The following is an 18,810-nucleotide window of genomic DNA, read 5'->3' on the forward strand; positions in this document are numbered from 1 at the left end:
TATGTTGAACAGCTTAATACAGTCAGGAGATCCACACTCACCAGAGACCTTTCTTAGATAAGTAAATCTTTACCTGCTAAATTTCCAATTACAAATATCTGATATAAAGTTGAATCACCAGAAATACAGTATTTATTATCTCCAAATCATTAAATTATGGTATCTCCATGCATATTTACTTAATGTTCATCCAAAGGATCAAGTGGAAGAATACATACTGCTCTAATTAGTCCTTGGTAAGCAGTCCATGTTTAGCAAGCAGCTGGGGGCAAGATCAGGGAAAGCTACAAAAATGTGCTTTGCACCTAGTAAAAAGCTTCAAGAATGAATCAAAGTTGGGCAGGACACTGTGAAAAATGTGGGGGTGGGTGGGGGAAGAGGCAAGTTAGAATAGAATAGAATAGGAATAGAATATAAAATAGGAATAGAATAGAATAGAATAGAATAGACCAGACCAGACCAGGTTGGAAAAGACCTTCGAGATCATCGAGTCCAACCTATCACCCAACACCATCTAATCAACTAAACCCTGGCACTAAGTGCCCCATCCAGTCTCTTCTTAAAGTTGCCTTCTACAGAATAGAGGGTACCTAAAGATTGACTTTACTGAAAGACACAAACCTTTCTGGAACTCACTACTGAAAGCACCAGCAGTATGTAATCAGGATCAGCTGCTTAACAAGAGACTCAAACTCCAGGAGTTCTGCTTTCTCCATCAACCCTTTACAATCCTCCCTTGAATATTCATCTTGCCCAGCATATCCTGAAATTATGCATCTCATTTCTTCCCTCTGTTTTTTTCCTGAAGTGCTTATCTCCTAGGTGCTCCTTTCCCAAAACTCTTCCATCCTTACACTAGCCTGATTGTTGGAAAATTTTCAGCAAGTTCACGCAACCCTTACTCTTGATCTTGCTCACCTGCAGTTCAAAACTGAGTTCCCTCCCTATCTGACCAGATTTTCTCAGCGGTGATAGATCTGAATGAAATACATTTGTAGCTCCCTCTCAAAGCAACCCTTTTCATAGTGAGACACTGTTAACCTCCTGGGCAAGGAAGAAGACCATCAAGCTCTACTGAATCCAGCTTGTTCCATCACCCAGGAGTATGGCTTGCTTTATTTCTCTCCCTCCTCTCCCCTGCATTATACTCTCATGAAGAGGCAAAGGAAAGAAAGCCAAACTTTATTTTAGCACAAAATCATCCAGTTGAGCTGTAATTATGGCCATCCTTTTAAAGGCTTATCGAGGGCAATTGCACAGCAGTTCTTCCTTCCCTGGGGGCTAGGATCTCAGCATTACCCTCTTGGCAGGCATCAACTAGGGAAGCGTATCTATCAGCATCACACTGTACTCTTAGTTGTTCACCTGGATTTTTAACACCCATTGAGAGAACATCTAATCTCTTTCCCAGTTAAACCCCTGCAAAACCAGTGCTTTTCCTTTGGCTCTAAGAGCAGTGGGTTTTAATTTCAAACCACTTTGAACCAGATGAGAAAAAAAAACAAACCACAGACCCAACCAAAAAAATCCTCTTTTACCTGGATTCAAATCATTAAGCATGTAGGCAGAACTGCTTTGTGTGTTTCTTTTCTTCCAGCAGCAGAAGCACCACAGATGTGAGCTGCTTCTTCAAAAGTCCCCCATGGATGCAGCTGCTCCCCATGGCAGCATGCCGTTTCCTTCCCATTTCCACTCCTGCTCTTCTCCCTTTTTCTTAATCAAAAGGCTCTCCCACTGTGAACTGGGTGCAGTCCCAGTGTGTCTGCCTGGCTGGAAGGACCCAGCACTGAATTTAGCAGCTTTGCAATTGCCACCAACAATACAGAGCACGGGAACACCACTGTGCACCTTTGTATGACATAGAGCATGATGATGGGGAGGAGCAAAGAGGACAGTTTCTACCTAACTGCCATGGATTTTTACCTCAAATCTGCAAACAAATATGACACACAAAGAAACTCCAAGTGGTCTTAATTTTCATGCACCTGTTCTATCTTCTAACTATTCCCCAAAGCTGCTCTTCACTAGCAGACATGATAAGGGCAAGAGACACTGCCTTGCTTCTGAGTTTCTTTGAGAGAAAAGCTATAACCATAGTTTGATACATCTGACTCAGAGGCTCAACAGCAGTCAGTGACACACATGGCAATGGCTCATCAGGCTTTGGAAAAATTAGGTTACCCATGGAGGCTCTCAAATATAGTGTTAAGCACATAAAAAAATCTTGACCTCCTCAAGACTTCAATCCTCACAAACCAAACCACAGTATCACAGTATCACTAAGGTTGGAAGAGACTTATTTGACCATTACAACACGACTTCTGCTTTTCTAGGGTGCAGTATTTTTCACAAGTACATTTCTCTAAATTCAGAAGTTGTCATACATGTCAAAGGATGATGTTCTCAGTCTGACAGCAGCATGTGTGCCCCACCAGCACCCCAGCCCTGCAGAGAAGCTAGGCACCGAGGTGCTGCTGAAACCAAGGGATGGAGCTTTTCCCCAGCTTGCTCCTGCACACTGTATTCACTTTTAAAAGACCCAGATTGCTTCATTCTCTCTAGCAGTAATGAACAAAACAGCTACATGGCAGAAAGGCTCTACTCCATGGCTTACTACAGTATGTTAAAAAGCCATTAGTTCCCAGGTTTCCTGTTTTTAGCCAAGAGGTTACTGTCACTGCTCAATCTCAGCAATTGCCCAGCAGCTGAAAGACAGAAGCAGGGCAACTTCTCTTCAGTCCTCTCAGAGTACAGACACAGAGAAACCTCTGAAAATGATAACAAAGGATAGAGTCCAGAAAGCAAAATTAAGGCTCAAATGGTTTAACATTCTCCTCTCTTCTTTCTCATTGTGGTAGTGCTCCATGTAACTTGCTGTGTGTCTTAGAAAGTGTTTCAAGAATGTTTGATCACTCACAAAAGCACTGCAGACACAAGATGCCATGAGGTAGGATATGAGGTTTGTCACACCAGAACTGGAGTAGGACAAGTTTTCTTTGAACCATTAAGACCAGCATGTCCATTCATTTAAGCCTTCTTAACACATACTGAAAACATATTGAAATTAATTACCTGGTATCTCTTTACCTTGTACCTTTACCAAATTAATCCAATTTTCTTTATGCCTTCATCAGATTTACACTAACAAAACCACCTCTGAGCAGTTTCTAGCTTACATTCATTTAACAGAAGACAAGAACTAGGGCAAGTATGTGAGCCTCATCTGACAGCACCTGGGTTCTAGAGTGCCTGCATGGAGGTGTAGCTCCTTCCCAATGCAGAGTCCAAACACGCACAAGACTGCAAACCATGCCAGCCACAAAAGACAACGTTGTTCCTCCAATTAGAAACAGAAAGATGAGTTTTCTTTCATGCCAACAGCCAAACCTTGCCAAAGGAAAGGCTCCTGCTTCCTTACAATTCAAACAGTTGCTTGGAAGCAGTCAGCCTCTTTGGCCTGTGGACAAGCAGCCCAGAGAAGCCTGCACTCCAGCTACCCGTGTTGTGGCTCTCTAGCAGGACAATTTTAGTCTTAAGGGCTGTCAGAGCAGCATCTTAAGGCAAACCTTTTCCACAATGAAAAATATTAGCCCTTACAAAGTTCTTAATATCTATGCAAAGCAAACGATAAATAATTCATTTACTCCACACACATCTGCATCATTTGAGATGCATCAATGCTTTTATCAATACACACAATGGATTTGCACTGCACAGAACAGACTTGGGGGCATGTAGGCTGTCCAAGTATTGTTGAACTGAGCATTATTACTCAAGGTAAACTGAAATAAATTACCTCAGTTACTACACAATGATTTTTTTTTTTCCAGCACAGCAAATAAAACTTATTAGTTCTAGGTCATTAAATTCAATACTAGACTTTAAAAGAGCCTAGAGCTTCTGTGATGTTATTAGTAAAAAATGTAACAAAACATGTGCTTCAGTATTACTCTATTATATTTAGCTGTTAGTTATTAGTGCATTTCTCATAAGGACTTTTGAGATAAAAGCCTATCTAGAATGCTCAGACGCAAGCTGGGCACGTGGTGGTTCTGGCTTTCAGCAAGTGGCAGGTTTCCAAATGCCTGAGCCATTCTGAAAATGTCACTCAGAGCCTTTTGCTAATTTAGCCACTATTGCTTTTCAGATAAGAATAAATACTATTTTGCCACTGCTGCAGGTGAAGCAGGGAGAGCTTGCAGAGCAGGGCTCGACTGTCAGATTTCTCAGCCAACTTCGTATGACCCAAAATGTGTCTTTTAGTGCCCTGTGTCTCAGTGCTCCTTGCTGTTTGAATATACTGTATTCTTAACTTCAACCTTTATTCTTCTCATTTAGCCACAAACCACCCTGCAAGGGCTGTCTCGCCATGTCTGGCTGGTGCCTAGCACAAAGAAGATGCATTCCTGATTGGGGTCTCCAGTCACTTACACACAGCCCAAAATCCTGTCAACAGCCACCTGTGCACACACTCTGCCTTGCAAGATGCCAACAGCAAGGTTGGAAAAACATCCTCCAGGAAGTAAGCAATGATAGCACATTGCATCCAATCAATCACAATAACCATGGGCAGTATATTATAGGCTGCTATGATGTTTTTCTAACAACAGCAGCCAAGTACTTTCAATGTGGGCAAAATGTATTTGCCATTAAGCACATAAAAGATAAGCATGAGACTCAGCAAGTGGGATGTATGATTCAATCTTTACTGCTTACTTTGACACTAGGCATGTTTCTCTCTCCCTCTGAAAAAGGAGAAGTGCTCCTGAGGTGTGAATCTCAGAATGGTTTGTGTTGAGTCCTACCCCACTGCCATGGGAAGGGACCCCTTCAACTGGGCTGCTCAAAGCCCCATGCAACCTGGATTTCACTTCCCAGGAGGAGGCATTCACAGCTTCTCTGGCAGCCTATTCCAGCATCTCACTACCCTCATAGTGAAGCATTTCTTCCTAATATCTTATCTAAATTTCCCCTCTTTCAGTCTGAACCCATTGCCTCTCATGCTGTCACAATACTCCCAGGTAGAGAGTCACTCCCCAGCTTTCTTTTAAGTACTGTCCCTGGAACCTTCTTTTCACCAGGTGGAACAAGTCCAATGTTCTCAGCCTGTCTTTATACGAGAGGTCCTCCAGCCCCCATTCATCTCTGAGGCTTCCTCTGGACTCACTTGAGCAGGTCCTCACCCTTCTAATGCAGAGGTCCCCCACAGATGGACACAGTCCAGTGCACAGCAGAGAGGCAGAATCTTCTCTCTCAATCTGCTGGCCACACTTTTTTTGAAGCATTCCAGGATGTCACTGGATTTCTGCGCTGTGGACACACATTGCTGGCTAAAGGGTCAGGGAACCCTAATGGGTGGTCAGGTTCACAGCTGATAGGAATGATTGCAGCTCCATGGGACCACAGAGACAGCACTCAGAACCTGACCAACTTCTTGGGGCAGGTAATGACTGCAAATGGTAGTTTTCAGGACAACTCAGATGACTACTAATATTCAGCACTAAATATCAGCACCCCTCTTTATCCTGGTTTTTGTCCACCATCATAGGAACACTGCAGCATCCCCATGAGCTTTTCAGACACCTGAACCAAAATCTTGTGTGAGAAGGATTACAGAAAAAAGCCTAGTAGTTGTGAAGCCTAATTACAAAGCAATGTGGAGCCTGACAGCAGACCTGCTAAGCAGTTAGAAGCCAGACTAACGAGTGGGCCATCTGCCATCTGCGAGAGGGCTAATGAAAGGCCAGCACAGGACACTCCTGACGGTGCGTGGAGGAGGAGACACAAATGAGGAAATGTCCAAATACAACATTTATGATATACAGTTTGAAATGAGCTGCTAATTGGGGCTCGTATGCATGCTTAACATATGGACAACATCATTATCGTTGTGCAGTAAAGGGAAGGTCTCAAAAGAGGATGTTAATAGAAAGGCACAGGGTGCCATATGCTGAGCAATGGGCAGAAGAATGCAGGGTAGGGCAGTTCAAAATGTGTCAAGACTGGAGTGTTATCAAAATTGTACAAGGCATCAGCATATGACTGTATCTGGAAAAAACATGGGAAATCCTGTTTGTTCACAGAAGACTGCAGTTTTGTGGGAAATATGCCTTATATCCATGCAAAGCTATATTTACCAGAGGGAAGATGTTATACATAGCTCCACAGAAAAACTTCATTCTCTGTTCATGCCAAAGTTTACCTCATTATCATTCCCTTGTACTCCAGCAAATAAAGAAAATGGCAGTAAAGGTCTCACTAAAACATCTCTTCCTTCATTAGAGCCATTAGGGATATCAGTGCTAAAAAAAGGATGCTAGACAAACAATTCTGAAGTGCAGTGCAGCTAATATTTCCACTATCATTATTCCCAGAGAGTGATTATGGGCAGCATCATTCCCCCAGAGTACACAGCCTGAGAAAGATCTCCTGCCCATCGGCAGATGTGCTTGTGAAGGTGCTTTCATCTGCAATTGCTTTCCTCTGTAGCTGAATTGGTGGAAGAAGTCAGAGACAGCTGTGCTCAGGGCAGCTGGGGAACATGTTAATTCAGCACTATCCTTTAACACTTCTCTCTTTTCATTATAGGTATAAAAATTGTTCCCAATAGGCCTAGTAGAGAAGGAAAGCCAAACATGAGGAAGAATTTAATTCAGTTCATCATTAAATTCAAAAGAAAAATGAGGAACTTTAGTGATAATACAGGAGCTGGATTGGAACCTACACGTACAGCATACCACACATCAGTTCATTTTCACCAAAGTTTGTCCAGATTGCAGCAATTTCTAGTGAGAGCTGCAATCTGCCTCCCCCAAAACAGCCCTACTCCAGCAAACACTGCATGCATGTGCTGATTTTGGCTGGGATAGAGTTGGTTTTCTTCATAGTAGGTGGTATGGGGTTGTGTTTTGGATTTGTGCTGGAACCAGTGTTGACAACACAGGGATGTTTTCATTCCTGCTGAGCAGCGCTTACCCAGAGTCAAGGCCTATTCTCCCCCTTACATCTCCCTACCAGCAAGTAGGCTGGGAGGCACAAAGACTTATCAGGGCACACAGCTGGGACAGCTGACCCCAACTAACCAAAGGGATACCCCATACTATATGACACCATTCTCAGCCTACAGAGCTGAAGGAAGAAGGGAGGAAGGATGTTAGTGTCTTGTCTTCCCAAGGAACTGTTAGATGTGATGGAGATCTGCTCTCCTGGAGAGGGCTGAACACCTGCCTGCCCAAGGGAAGTGCTGACTTAATTCTTTATTTTCCCTTTCCTTTTGCTTGTATAGCTTTGTTTCACCCAATAAACTGTCTTTATCTGAACACAGCAGCTTTGTCACTTTTATCCTTCTGATTCTCTACCCCACCCAAGCGGGGGACAGTGAGTGAGTGGCTGGGTGGGGGTTAAACCACACCAGTACATTAATTCAAGTATTATTTGGTTTTTCCCTTGACTAGAAAATGTAACACAGCAGAGGATAAAAAGAACACGTAGCTTGTGTGCAAGCACCAGGCCAGCTGCTCCTGGCCCATGGCTTGCCTATTGCTTAGTAATGCTTCACCCCTCTGGTGGAAAAAATTGTTTTGAAGGGGATTATAAATCTGATGTTGTGTTTGTGATAAAACAATGACTGACAGTGCTCCAGCCACTTCTATCCACGTGCTACTGCACTTACTGAATGCTGGTAGAACTTCAGGCAAAGGCTGTAGTTTTCCATGCCTAGCTATGAGCCCACCTGAGATTCCTAAATAAAATAGAATAATTATAGTACCAGAGCAGTGATGTTTGCATATTTATCAGAAGGAAAGCAGGAACAAGATTTTGAGGACTGAATTTCTGGGCAACCAGCTCAAGCTGTCCTTAACTGGGCAGGGAGCTGAACAAGATGGTCTCCTGAGGTCCCTTCCCAACCAGAAACACTCCTTGAAGCTGTAGTTTCAGGAGCAAAATAAGGAACAGAAGGAATAAAGATGGAGATTAAAAAGAGATGCCCAAAGAGCAGGGAAGGAAAGCAAAGGAACTGTGACATGTTCATGCCTCACTCACCAGTTATCCATTTAGCCTCTGGGTCATGAATTTTGAAATCATCGGTGAAAAGATCTTCCACTGTTATCTTCTTCTTCTGAGACAAGCTGTTATCTTCAACTGTGAAACATTTGAAAACAAACTGTCATTACTTCAACTTTGAAACACATCTGAAAGTACAGCAGCTGTTACTAGTGCCATATCATATCTCATTCAGAAGCAATCCAGACAAAGCCTTCTGCCACACATAAGCCCCTTCCCATTGCTACCATTACACAGTGAGTGGTTCACAACCAGGAACCTCCTGGTTATTTGTGCAACTACATATATTTTCAGAGATAACCTGATCAAAAAGGCATTTATAAGTCATGAAAACAACCCTATAGATGTCATAGCTCTATATAATGCTGAATATTCTGAAGATCACTAGAGCTATTCAAGACTATTTTGGAATCTTTGGTTAAATTAAAGAAAAAAATAATTAAAAGCAGCCAAGTTTTTATAGCTTATATTTTTATCTCCTTAAAACTCTCACGCAGAACCTCAGTTGGAAAGGTAGTCTACAAGAGGACACAGTCTCAAGCTGCACCAGGGGAGATTTAGACTGGATGTTAGGAAGAAATTCTTCACAGAGAGAGTGATTGGCCATTGGAATGGGCTGCCTGGGGAGGTGGTGGAGTCACCATCACTGGAGGTGTTTAGGAGGAGACTGGGTGGGGTGCTTGGTGCCATGGTTTAGTTGATTAGATGGTGTTGGATGATGGGTTGGACACAATGATCTCAAAGGTCTCTTCCAACCTATTCTATTCTGTTCTATTCCATTCCATTCCATTCCATTCCATGCTATGCTCATACAGATTACTTCAGAAATTCATAGAAGTTTTCCATGGGAATCAGACATTTGGCTTCAGAAATAGTTTTGAAAATTCTTTGAGACACAACCCTAAATCCTGAGGTGTTGCACTTCCCATACCAGTTTCAATTTTTTAGTGAAGATACCCAGTTTCATTTGCAAACATGGAAATCTGGATAGCTTTTACATTGAAGAACCAGACTGCCAGCTTAAGATGCTGCAAGATCAACTTCTCCTGAACAGTGCTCTGCATGTAGCTGATTCTTTCTAACTCTGTAGCACTCCATGCACCCCTCAAAACCCCACTTGTATGTTTTACTCCACTGTCCTTCATACAGTACTCTCCACATTTCTCATGATTCAAAGGCTGCCAAGAGATTTCTGATGCAAAGAAAACCTAGAGCTGATTTCTTTCTACATATATACCGTTGTTACAAGGAAATGTGTTACATCTGGGACGTCAGCAAGACCAAACATACATGGGTCCAACAGAATGAAACAAAGGCCTAATTTTGACCACTTGAAGTCTGCTGCAGCTAGCATCTTCTTCTGTGTCAAAATTATACCTTCTCATGCCTGTCACCACCTCTCTGCTAGGTGAAAATTCTGAGAAACACACCACAGTGGCTCCTGAAGTGTTTATGGATTCTTGGGCCTTACAGATACATGGTCTATGTAGGATATCACAGAACTCTACAGTGGGTAGTTAACATGAAAATGTATTTTAATTGTCTCAAAGATTAAACATTTAGAGAAGATCTAAAGCCACCACTTTTGATGAATGCAGTCCTTCTTTTCCCCTCCTCAATGCTCATTTTTTGTTCTTGTTCTGCTAAGCAGCCAGCTTCTACGAATAATTCATTCCCAATATTCAATTTTGGCTGAAAAAATATTTGCATTGAAACCTTTCAGTTAGCTTTAAACACATTTGATCTTTAAAGGAACACATGAGGCCACATTTTTCCACAGCAGAGACCTGCTTCAGCATCTCTCCTCACTACAGCATTCTCATGCCTGAGGTCTATCAGTGTCATGCAGCCTAACCTATCTTTAACATTATTTAGAACTGAACTTCTTAAACTGAACACACTGGTAATTAGAAAGACTTGAATCACGCTCTAAGCCATTTATCAGAGGTAAAAAGTCTTCTTTACTGCTCTAAATTGAAGCCCCTGAGCTACCTGCAACCACTGAAAATCACCAAGGAAAATTCCCTGTGAAACACTAAAAGTTGCTTTGCTACAAACCATCATTTTTACCAAATTAAATTACAGTCCCCAGTTTTCATAGTTTTTCCAAGTCTGACTGAGGTTTCAATCACACACTGCTCAGTGTGGCTTCCAAGGCACACATTAATGCAAGTCCTCAGCCAAATCTCTGTGTGAGTATTCTGCCAAGGATTTTTGTTTTGCATTTTGTTTATTAAAATGGAATATTCAGGTCAGTGGAACTTCAGAAAGCCGTTCCAGTGAGTTCTCACCATGGTGCAAGGCCCTGTCATGGGGTATGTAGGGAGATCGGAGCAGACTGGAGTCTGCATACAGTTCTGGGATGATGACTGTTTCAGTCACTGCTTCCCAAATTCTGCTTTGAGGAACAAGGATACCCTCTTTCCTACCATGAGGACATAAGCACAGGCATAAACAAACCTCTGTTTTGGAGACTTTGGGAAGGACAGGATGGGAACCCTTTCTCATTCCATCTTTCTGTACAGGATGGAGACAGCTGGACTGGGAGCCACACCACCTCTAAACCTTCACAACACTTCAAACTCCTCCTAAGGGACAGGAGGAAGAGGGAGAGGCAGTAACTGAAGAATGAATGTCCAGGAGCCTCCCTAAGGCATATTGTTGAGATTCCCTTACTGTCTCCTGCTGTGGGCTGCAATATCTGGGATTGGTCCTATAATGAACCATGGACAGCATTAATGTCAGCCATAGACCTGGGGAGGAAACAAATAACTAAATAATCAATAATTCAATGATTTTTGAGTAAAAAAAATCAGATTTACTCATGTCCCATATAACAGATAGGTAAGTCAGAGTGTTCATTAAGAATGTCCATTCCATTCCTCTGGCCTCAGTAGAGACATTTTTGGAGGAAGAAATGCAATTGTGGGATCTCAGCCCACCCTGTCCTAAGCAGCAGACTGAGCATGCCTTAGAGCATCTAAGCCAGCTGGTGGACAAAAGTTTTGCCTACAATGAACTGCACAGACCTTGAGGTCTCCTTGGGTTTATGAAAGGAGATGATCAAGCATGTGCCACCACCTTTTTTCCACTTATGTCCCCCAACCCCAGCAGACTCAGCAGCTGCCAAGGGCCTGACAGCACAGCAGCATGGCAGTAGTACAAGTGTCACAAGGATCTGTGATTTGAGTGCCAAGAAACCCACACCCAAATACTAAGGCTATGCACTAAATCAAGAGAAAGCCATGTCCATTGTATTTTGATACAACATTAAAGGCACGATGACAATTCTGCCTTGGTCAGACCTTTTAGGTTCATCTGTCTGCACCTCATCCTTGAAGTCAGCACACCCAAAAGGAGGAGGGCTGAACTGATAAAAATGTGCTCTTCAAAACATGATCAAAACAAAAATCCTCCAGAAACTAAGAAAATTCAAACAGAAAAGGGCTATGAGCTGACCTCCCTGCCTGTTTTTCCTCAACCCTTTCTTTCAAGCTTCTTATCAACTCCAGCAATGCTCAGAGGCTGCTTGATGGGTAGAAGGTTTCAGTCACCTTTGGGTGCCCAGCTTTCTTTCTGTGATCCCTGTAGCTCAGCTACAGGTCAGTGTCAGATGCTTTTCTCACACACCCCCTGGGCTATTGCACATCACAAGCATGTGGCTAAGTGTGTGTTAATAGCCACTTCTTGGTGGCCAGCATACCAGGAGCTCCCATCCCTGCTCAATCATTGGGCAGATCCCATCCCTCTTTTGCCCTAGCAATCTTTCTGTACCCAAAAGGCAGTGGCCAGACACAGCAAACAGGCAGCTTTTCTATTTTCTGTAAAATTCCACTTTTCCCCCTTTTCTTTCCCCTTTTTTCTGTTGTTCATGGCATATAATACACATTTCTATATAACACCTATGAACAAATTCATGACACTCTTGCACATCTGGTCACAGGATATTTCTTTGGTCTTTCCAAGCACCAAAAGCCATACAAAGCTTTCTAGAAGACGCAGAGAAGACTCTGTCTGTTTGGCAGAGTGCTGTGAATTAATGCTGTGCAATGACTGCTTTGGTACCAGCTCTGAAAAATGTTCCCTATGAATTCTGTAAACATTTTAATATGGAGCTTTTCCAGCTAAAGGTCAGGTTTGAACGGGACAAACTTAATGTGTCACTCCAGAAAGCTTTAAGCATCAGGAACAAATGTGCAAGAAGTCCTTGTTTGCCCCCATGTCCAAACAAGGGAGGGCTAGAAACTAGGCTTCTCCTGTGCAAAATGTTTAAAGGAATTTGGGGAGGTGTGGGGGGTTTAGGCTATGCCTTTAGAATACATAGAATACATAGAATACATAGAATAAACCAGGTTGGAAGAGACCTTCAAGATCATCGCGTCCAACCCATCAACCAATCCAACTCCGCCCAAGCAACTAACCCACAGCACCAAGTACCCCGTCAAGTCTTCTCCTAAAAACCTCCAGTGATGGTGACTCCACCACCTCCCCAGGCAGCCCATTCCAATGTGCAATCACTCTTTCTGTATAGAACTTTTTTCTAACATCTAGCCTGTATCTCCCCTGGCGCAGCCTGAGACTGTGTCCTCTTGTTCTGGTACTGCTTGCCTGGGAGAAGTACATTTTAGCTGCAGATTTTGAGCAGAAAAGTAGAAAAATACAAATGAATCACTACTGGGTGGAAAAAGGAAAACAAAAAATATTCTAAACAAATTCATTGGACAAATGTCTGGGATAAGAGAAGCTATATCATAACAATTCTTCACACTTCCATTCCCATTCCTTTTCTCTTCTCCTCTGATCTCAGCTGTTCTGCTTCTCATGGGAGATAACAAGGCTTCTTCCTGACCTTGAGATAAGAACTAACACTGCTTTCTCTCAGCTCCTCTCTTTTCTCTCTCTGGTACAGGGCAGGTGGGGGAGGTTTGGAGGGGGAGTGGAGCAGTTTCCCTGGTCTTTTGGATCAGGAGAGTTTGCATGTTATTTGCTAATTGTAAATACCCATATAATATTGTAAATCCTGTATATTTTGTACATATTCATTGCATTCCATTGTAGAGTGTAGTTTTTGCTTGTAAATACAGCTTCATTTGCTTCTACCTGAGTTGGTCTGGCTTAAAAGTTAATGCTGGGGAGAAACTTCAATCCCACCACAGGAGGTTTGGGGTTTTGTTTTCTTAACCAAAATTTCTGTAGGATTGCATCCTCTCCTTGGCTTTGATAACTCATATGTGCACACACACATTGATATCTTTAAGCTTTTGCATGCCTTTACATAAATACACAAAACCCACTGCTATAATGGGAGCATACAGGTGCCATATGCTGCAACAAGTGAGCAACCACTAGTTAGGAAAGGCTCAGTCCCACACTTTTATCATTGGTGTAAATAGCTTCATGTCTTTCAGAGGTGGGTGGAACAGCAGGACTCACATACACATGAAATCAGAATCCCTCTGAGTAGGTGTGGCAGTTTCAGGCTATGCCTTTAAAAGTTAGCTGTAGATTTCAAACAGGAAAGTGGAAAAACATAAATAATTCACAATTGGGTGTAAAAAGGAAAACAAAAGATTACTCTGAACGACTTTCATTGGCCAGAATGTGTCAGATGTACCCAAGCAATCTTACACATTCCACTTCATTCCTTTCCCTCTTCTCTAGCTGCTCTGCTCAGCTGGGGAGAATCTTATCGCTGCTACTGACCTTGCAGATAAGAACTAACATCCCTTCTAACATCTTTCTTCTTTTCATCTAATTACAGGGGGAAAGGAGGTGGCTTGGGGGAGGGAGTGGGGCAGCTTTCCCTGGTCGTTTTGACCAGGGGGGGTTTCTGTGCTGTTTTCTGATTGTAAATACCTGTATCATATTGTCAATCCTGTATATTTGCACATATTGATTGCATTCCATTGTAGAGTGTAGTTTTTGCCTGGGAAATACAGCTTCCATTTGCTTCCTGACCGAGTGAGCCGTGCTTTACTTAACGTAGTGGGAAATTCCAAACCGCCACAGTAGGAAGCTGTGTGCCTGTCGTGTACTATGTTGTACTTCCATGCAAGCTTTCACCAGTTACTGCCTCTTTTGACAATGTTGTTCTGGAATACCAAGGGATATACAAATCACAGAAATGCTGAAACTTTGATAGGGTTTTATGAAATAAGAGCTCAGCACTAGCTAGCATCAAAGCACTGCTACTGTAATTACAATGTCTGTGGACCGTAAAGAGCCCTGTTCCCAGTTTATGAGCTGATCCTAAAGCTGGGTGAGTGACCTGCCTCTGAGAAACCCAGACAACAATTTTAGTCTTTCTGCAGCCAAATCCAGCATTTAAGCCTTCTTTAAAGGTCTGGGTTGTTTTGCAAAAGAATCTTGAAGAGGTATATAAATCCCCCTGCTGTTTTTTTTTCTCAATAATTAAATACCTTAAGCAAATCTTCCCCATTCCCTACTCTACCACTCTTGGTTTTGCAGGAGACCACCCAGGATTCTACCCCAATTTTCAAAATATTGAGAAATGTTACCACCAGGATGCAAGTTATGGGTCCAGTTAACCACTTCTCTTTATCTGAATATGAATTACACGACTGCACACTGCACTCTGTCCTATGTATGTCCCAAAGTACTCTTTGTAGGCACTGCATGATGTTCAGCACTGGGTTTTGAGCATCTCCACATTGCATGCCTTGGCATTGCACTGCAAAACAGGCCTTCAAACCAACAGCAAAATACTTAGATACAAATGGTTTCCCAGTCAGAGAAGGGTCAAGGCAGACAGGAAAAAATAAGAATTCAGAGGTAAAATGTAAAAGGTCTTTTGTAGTAGTGTAAGAGAGTCAGGCTGGACTCCAATGTTTTCATTAGAAGGAAGATTTAAAAATACTTGAAATATTCATAAGCATTGTGCTCTGTCCATGCCAGACTGCATCACCCACTTGACACACTTTCAGTGAAGATGAGGTTTGTTTTGCTTATGATGCCACTCTCAAATTTGGCAGCAGCTTCCCAAGAACATCCACAAAATTGCTTTGCCTCCTTCCTTCGTTGCTCATCTGCCCCTTCCTTGCCTCTTGTTCAAAAATCTGTCACTTCTTTTTAGGTTTGGCTACCACAGCATAAATGTTTCTCCTTCCAGTGAACTATTTTATGGCAGGAAAATGCAGGCTCTGTTTCTCATTTTGGACAGGCTCCTCCATCTTCACCACTCCTACCTTACTGGGAAGTGCTATCCCCAGTCAGAATTATCAGTGTAGCACTTTCTACATTTGTCAAGCCAGTCTCAATGTCTCACTTAGCACTGGCTGGTGGGAAATGTCTGTGAAATGAGCCTCCTGCTACCCTCTGACATAGTGAATCCTTGTAATGAGCTCCAGGGCCAGTGGCCCAAGAGAAGATTTAACTCAGCTGCTGCCAAGCCACAGCAGCAACCCAAGCTATCTGATTTTACTCTTGGCAGTCTCGCCATGATGCAGTCTGAATCCATAATAAAAACAGAAGCAGCACTGAGCTCAGAGTTTTTGTATGTAAGACACATTCTGAAAGATCAGCAGAATTAAAAACTACCCCAAGCCCAGTTTACCAGCAAATCAAGTAATTATACAGCTCAAAGCATATGAATGAAAATTTTAGCACAGGAAGTGACTTTACATATTTCTATGTTTTAAGCCCACAGGCTCTCTCAACGCTGCTGTGTGGTGGTGTTGCCAAGTGCAGACCAGTAACTGTGTGATTTTTGTGCTCAGATTTGTGTGCACACATGTCCCAACCAGAGAATGTCTTTGTGTATATATATACAAACATAAACACACAAATACACTTGGGAATTTTACTTAACATTGAATGTGGGCATTTCACATTCCCACTTCATATGACCTAAAATAGAAAGTCATCATCATAACCTATATTTACTTGTGTTTTCCTTAATTAAAGAATATTAACTGTAGATTCTCAATGCTCCATACAGCTTTTTCTGTCTGGGCAGCAGACAACAGCACTTGCAGTATCTATAGTCATAATTTTCATTAGGGGATTCTATGTGTGGTTTTCCCTATGGAGAAATGGGAGCAAGATTCAGGAGAAGTCCTATGTGAGGTCTACATTTAGGCCCAGAATTGAAGCCAGAGCTGCTAAATCCTCACCAGGTATCATTCCCACCATCTCCATAAATAAATCATTATTACAGATGGTCTTGTAAAAGGAAAGACTTGTGGCTTCAACTGTCTTTAGGACTTTATAGGTATGTTTATACTTCTCCCCACATATTCATCTATATGGAATCCCACTTCTTTGGGTGGCATTTCCCTACCTAATGGATAAGGGGTTTACTTTTCGCTGCAAATAAGTAGTGCCTGATGTGAACACAGTTCACACACTTTGTCCCAAGATATCCTAGAGTTGAAATGCACTGTCTAAAGGTGTTAAATCTGAGTCTTATCAAAATAAATGTTTGAAAATTATCCTTAAGCTTAACCTTAATTAATTTAATTACTTAATTACTCTGATAAGACCAGGTGTTACTTACATTTACTTTGAAAACTTCAGGGTAGCATGAAATAAACTGAGCATGGCATGATGACAAATAACCCAAGGGAAAATAAGATTGTTTCACTCACTTTGACATTAACTCCATGCACTCTTGCATTTCTTGACGTATCACTGTCTCCAGTCTACCATAGAGAGAACTGGGGGACTAAAGCTTTGTCAGGGAAGATGGTCCACACCTCAACTGCTCACAGGCTACAAGGTAGAAATTTCTGCCACACAATTTCCATTTTGTCTTTCCACTTCACTGTCTTGTTTTATTGTATTTTCTATGTTTTCTTTTCTCCCTTGCCTGCACTCTTCTCTTCAGCTCTGTGCTTTCTATCCTGCTACCCCCAGAACCACTCACATGTACTCATTCAAGAAGGATCCCCTTTTCTTCTCTTCTGTGTCCTTCTGCAGAGGACCTTCTGCCTTCTCCTGCATTGTGTAGCTCCTCACTCTTTTTGACACTGAATTATCTTTTCTGTGTCATCTCATTTGTTTGTCTTTTTGTATTCAGATCACAATCTCCTCAGAGCCACAAAAGCACCTTATTGCTGCTCTGTAAGTAGGCATGGAAATATACAGGGCTACATAAATATGTAATAATCAATAACCATAATGATACCACATTAGAATTCAAGCCTACAATCTCAGAAGCTACTGTAAGAGAAGTAATTTACAGAGGTTACATGCACAGAACTTCGTTGAAACTTGGTAAGGGTATTAACTCCAAGAGTCCCTCATTGGGAATTTACTAATTACTTGCTGTGTTTAGATGCTCTCTAGAACATGGCTATCTGGAATTGCTTTGTAAAGCTGAAACACTATGATCTGATCTAAAAAAATCAGTCCATTTGAATGGGATGGGATTTAGGTGCCTAAGTGTGGGCATCCGATGTTATTTTAGATGGTCTGCTGTATGCCACCCAACTGGCAGCTGCTGCTCCATGTGGGCATGAACTTCAGGAAGTCCTGTGTCCTAACTGACTGCCCTGTGCAGATGTCTCTCATGCCCTGGCACATCTGAAGTGATACTCCTGATCTCTTTAGATAACCAAGTTTCAGGCTCCTATCTTCAGCTCAGCAGCCCCGATCTTGGAATTGAAATGTAAAACTCTCAAACATTCTACCTGAGAATGGCCTTGAACTCAGCCTCACATCAAGATAAAGAACAAGAAGGATTATTCCTCTGATGTTGACTTTGCAGTCAGTTTGCAATCCCTTTACCCTTGAAAGTGTGAAATCACAGAAGAAAACCAAAATGGAAGTGAGTTAAAGGTTATAAATACCTGGTGTAAGGAGTATAACAGAGGTGACAATCAGGGAGCAGATAACGAGAATAACAAGTAAGGCAATTGCAATTCCTTTCCAGTTTCTTTGTGGAGGATTACTCCCCACCAGCTCCTAGAAACATCAAAGGAAAGCAAACATTTAGAAAAGGCTCTTACACAAGGAAACAAACAGCAGAATCCAAACAGCAATGCATTTCTGCAGAACCACATCACGCCCCCTGCAACCACGGCAGGTGAAGCCTGTCATCCAAACACAATTTGTGCCAATATAATGAATTGTGTATTAACTGAATTCATTCCAAGACAGATTATATAATGAATAAATGCAATGCTTCCATGCTCAGTAGTAAAACCCTCACCTCCCACTGCCTCCTCGTGTAGGGACACCAGATGCCCACACCAGCACTCGTACAAACTCATTTGTTGAAACCAATTTCCTACCAATCCTCATTAAGGCTGGAAATAAAGAGCTTTACAGTAACTTCCAAGAGACTTCTATAATAAAATGCTAGAGAAGATAAATAATTCACAGGGACATGTATGGAGACACAAATCAATAAAGATATTCCCATGGTGAACTTTACTGTCTTCCCAGAAAGCATCACATCTCCTCAGGCCACCTTGCATGCATTTCAAGGTGGGGAGGTCTAAGGATACGAAGACAGGATTCACATCTAGCATACACATTAAATTTAATCACATCCATGCAACTTTAGAATAAAAGCTCCATCACTATTCAGTGATTAGCTTTGATTTCACTGTGGTTGTGCCATATGTTCTGCCTATGATGCATACTGCACCCCTGCTCTCCAGACAGGTTTTTATGAAGTGCCGTGTTCGCATTCACAAGATCTTAAATATTTATTGCACTTTATGTCTTTCATGCTTTTTTGTTGGATTCCCTTTAGTGCTGTGCATTAAAGGTGATTTCATG

At 42.1% G+C, this 18,810-nt stretch overlaps 1 protein-coding gene across 2 annotated transcripts in view; it reads right to left on the minus strand.

The window, feature by feature from the left end:
* DPP6 (dipeptidyl peptidase like 6) overlaps positions 1 to 18,810 on the minus strand; it is a 385,855-nt gene that overhangs the window by 145,895 nt on the left and 221,150 nt on the right. For both annotated transcript variants that reach the window (XM_054171251.1, XM_054171252.1), the window contains exons 2-3: positions 17,874 to 17,988; positions 8,044 to 8,142 (exon numbers count right to left, since the gene is read on the minus strand). In XM_054171251.1, the coding sequence (XP_054027226.1) occupies positions 8,044 to 8,142; positions 17,874 to 17,988 (214 nt within the window). The remainder of the gene's footprint in view (positions 1 to 8,043; positions 8,143 to 17,873; positions 17,989 to 18,810) is intronic.

Source organism: Dryobates pubescens, chromosome 21 (assembly GCF_014839835.1).
Source record: "Dryobates pubescens isolate bDryPub1 chromosome 21, bDryPub1.pri, whole genome shotgun sequence".
Taxonomy (NCBI): Eukaryota; Metazoa; Chordata; class Aves; order Piciformes; family Picidae; genus Dryobates; species Dryobates pubescens.